At 52.1% G+C, this 2,956-nt stretch overlaps 1 protein-coding gene across 1 annotated transcript; it reads right to left on the bottom strand.

The window, feature by feature from the left end:
• Positions 1 to 3: 3 nt before the first annotated feature.
• LOC100966657 (keratin, type II cytoskeletal 6A) lies at positions 4 to 2,769 on the bottom strand (the record flags this gene model as incomplete). The annotated part of the gene is made up of 7 exons (XM_003803845.2): positions 2,710 to 2,769; positions 2,456 to 2,551; positions 2,168 to 2,332; positions 1,552 to 1,677; positions 474 to 694; positions 211 to 245; positions 4 to 98 (listed from the first exon to the last, which is right to left on the bottom strand). Coding segments are annotated over exons 2-7 (720 nt in total), but the record flags the coding sequence as incomplete, so codon positions are not given.
• Between the last annotated feature and the right edge of the window lie 187 nt (positions 2,770 to 2,956).

Below are 2,956 nucleotides of genomic sequence, written 5' to 3'. Positions count from 1 at the left end.
GCTGCTGTAGGAGTAGCCACTGCCTCCACCCAGGCCGACGCCACTGCCGACACCGCCAGCGCTGCCATAGCCACTGGAGACAGTGGACTGCACCACGGCTGTGGTGGGGAGGGGACAAGGACAGGAGAAGACACAGTGAGCTCATTCTGCCAGCCTGAGCCAGTCAGGAGAGTGCCAGGGCAGGGGAGGAAGGCAAGCAAAGGTACTTACAGATGTTGACTGGTCCGACGCCTTCACCATTCAGCCTAGAGGGGAGGAGCACAGACAGGATGAGACCTCAGAGAGCCCTTCCCTGAGCCCACGTGGGAAGCCTCAGCGTGAGGAATGGCCGGTGGGAGAGTGCTCTTTTAGTTATGAGGCAAGACTAGTGATTATGGCCATGGCAAGTGTGCCCCAATGTTGAGCTGGTTGAGCTGGGGGCCAGCCATCTAGAAGGTGAGCTCAGATACTGGGGGAGGTTGTCGGGTCCCCACCTGCACTCCTCGCCCTCCAGCAGCTTGCGGTAGGTGGCGATCTCCACATCCAGGGCCAGCTTGGTGTTCATGAGCTCCTGGTACTCCTTCAGCAGCCGTGCCATGTCCTGCTTGGCCTTCTGCAGGGCGTCCTCCAGGCCTTCCAGCTTGTTCCTGGCGTCCTTGAGAGCCATCTCCCCACGCTGCTCAGCATCTGCGATGGCGGCCTGCAGACTGGCACACTGGGAGGCAAAGCAAGCAATGAACTTGGAGTCTGGTGCTTCATTGAGCACTAGCCTGGGTCTTTGATTCTGGTAAGGAAGATTCCTAGAGGTCCAAATTGATGATAAATGAACTCAACCTCTTCCTATCCACTAGTTTTGTATTTTGTAGCTTTTAACCAGTCTGGTTCATTTCATAGAGATGCATAACCCTTTTCGTTAACCACTCTGCAGGAGAATGTGGTTTATTACTGAAAGGAAGATGCTACTACAGTGGACATGAGATGAGGGGATCCTGGTAAAGCTTGAACTGTGTTTTGTGTGGAGTGTTGTCCCCCATAGTCACATGAAGATCGTTCATGTATATCTCATATAGATGCCTCCTGAGTAACAAAAACTTGTTGACCATGTTCAAGTGGGGTGATGACTTTTCACCTGACACCTTGCCTTTTGCCCACCTGGGAGTGTCTTATTCACCTGGGCCACACTGTCCTTGTCCTACACCTTTCCTCCCCTCTCTTTTTCACCTTCAATCTTGAACAGATTATTAGCAATATTCCTCAGGCTTTCCCTCCCAGCCTTCCTTTCCCAGCTTGTTTCTTTACATTCCCAAGTCAATCAGTCTCCCAAGGTAAACCTTTTCAGTGCCACTGGACTGTATTTTTAAAGCCCTGATCACTTGGGATTGCTTCTGTCCACATATTTGTACCAGGAGCTAAATGTGATCAATGCCTATGAACCAGTGGAGACGTATCCCTCCTCTTCTCCCTGCTTTTTCCATGGGTTTGGGGGGTTTTTCACCAAGGAAGGTTGAAGACTGGCTGATGGTCTAGCGAGGAAGTAAGTGCTGCTTTTCTTCACACTGCCCCTCACCCTACCTGCTTCTTGACGTGGTCGATCTCAGATCTCAGCCTCTGGATCATGCGGTTTATCTCAGCAATCTCCTGCTTGGTGTTACGCAGGTCGTCCCCGTGTCTGCCCGCGGTGACCTGCAGCTCCTCATACTGCAGGCCGGAGGGAGAGAGAGAGACAGTGTCTATGGCTTTACACGTGTGGACAAGGCCTTTCACTTCTACATCAGGCACGTGTCAAACATGAACCTTATGGCTTCTCCTCGAGGATTTTTAGGAAAAGTGGATTTTCCAAGACTGAGAAGAATTGTAAAACTAAACGCAGACCATCCTTCTTGTGACACCCTGAGTCCCTCACTCCCTTAAGGACTGGCAGTGCCCTGCATTGTATTTCGGAGAGTCAGCATCCAGAGAGAAGCTGAAAGCAAATGCTAATCGGTGTTACCAACATCAGCTCTCCTCCCGCCTGGGGTTCTTTTTCCTCCTAAACTTGGGCACAATTTCTGTAATGATCCACTCTAACAGTGCAGTGTACACATCCTGCAAGAGGACTCTAGTGCCATCTTCCCAGTGAAGTCCCTGGCCTTCAGGTAGACAGGGTGGGACACAGGGATTTCTCTGTAGCTGCCGACGCCCTGCTCACCTTGCTCTGGTACCAGGACTCAGCCTCTGCCCGGCTTCTCTGAGCGATCTCCTCATATTGGGCTTTGACTTCAGCGATGATGCTGTCCAGGTCCAGGCTACGGTTGTTGTCCATGGACAGGACCACGGATGTGTCTGAGATGTGGGTTTGCATCTGAGACAGTTCCTGCAGAACACGCGATCATAAGATCCTCTTTGCCTGGGACGTTCACAGAGGTAGCCAACACCAATATCTGGCCCCCTTTGAAGACCCCCTCAGAATAAATCAAAGGACAGTGGAGATGCTTACTGTGTCATACAAGACTCTCAGGAATTGGATCTCATCTGCCAAGCTGTCTACCTTGGCTTGTAGCTCAACCTTATTCATGTAGGCACCGTCCACATCCTGGGGAAAGAGCCAACAGCTTGCCGTCAGCTGAGCCCCCTTCGGGGATACCCAGAATTCAGTGTCCCTCCCAGTTCTCCTGTCACGCTGGAGCAGAGACCCAGAGTCACTTCTCCCCCTCAGCAAAGAAGCCTGAAGCCTTGGCTTAACCTGCTCACCTTCTTCAGAGTCACAAACTCATTCTCTGCTGCTGTGCGCTTGTTGATTTCATCTTCGTACCTACGGGAAGAAAGGAAGAGGTGCCACTGAGCCAGCGGGTAGCGCCCATCAGAAACGCTGCCCGTGATCTGACCCTGTCCGCACGTGCAATGGATCCTCATGGATCTCTCCTGCCGTGAGCGCCTACAAGGCCACTTGTGTTGCTACTGAAATTTTCACTTCTCTAATCTCCCCCTCCTCCATGGC

Source organism: Otolemur garnettii, unplaced genomic scaffold, assembly GCF_000181295.1.
Source record: "Otolemur garnettii isolate 467f Iridium unplaced genomic scaffold, OtoGar3 scaffold02172, whole genome shotgun sequence".
Lineage (NCBI taxonomy): Eukaryota > Metazoa > Chordata > Mammalia > Primates > Galagidae > Otolemur > Otolemur garnettii.
This window is presented reverse-complemented; position numbering and strand designations above follow the sequence as displayed.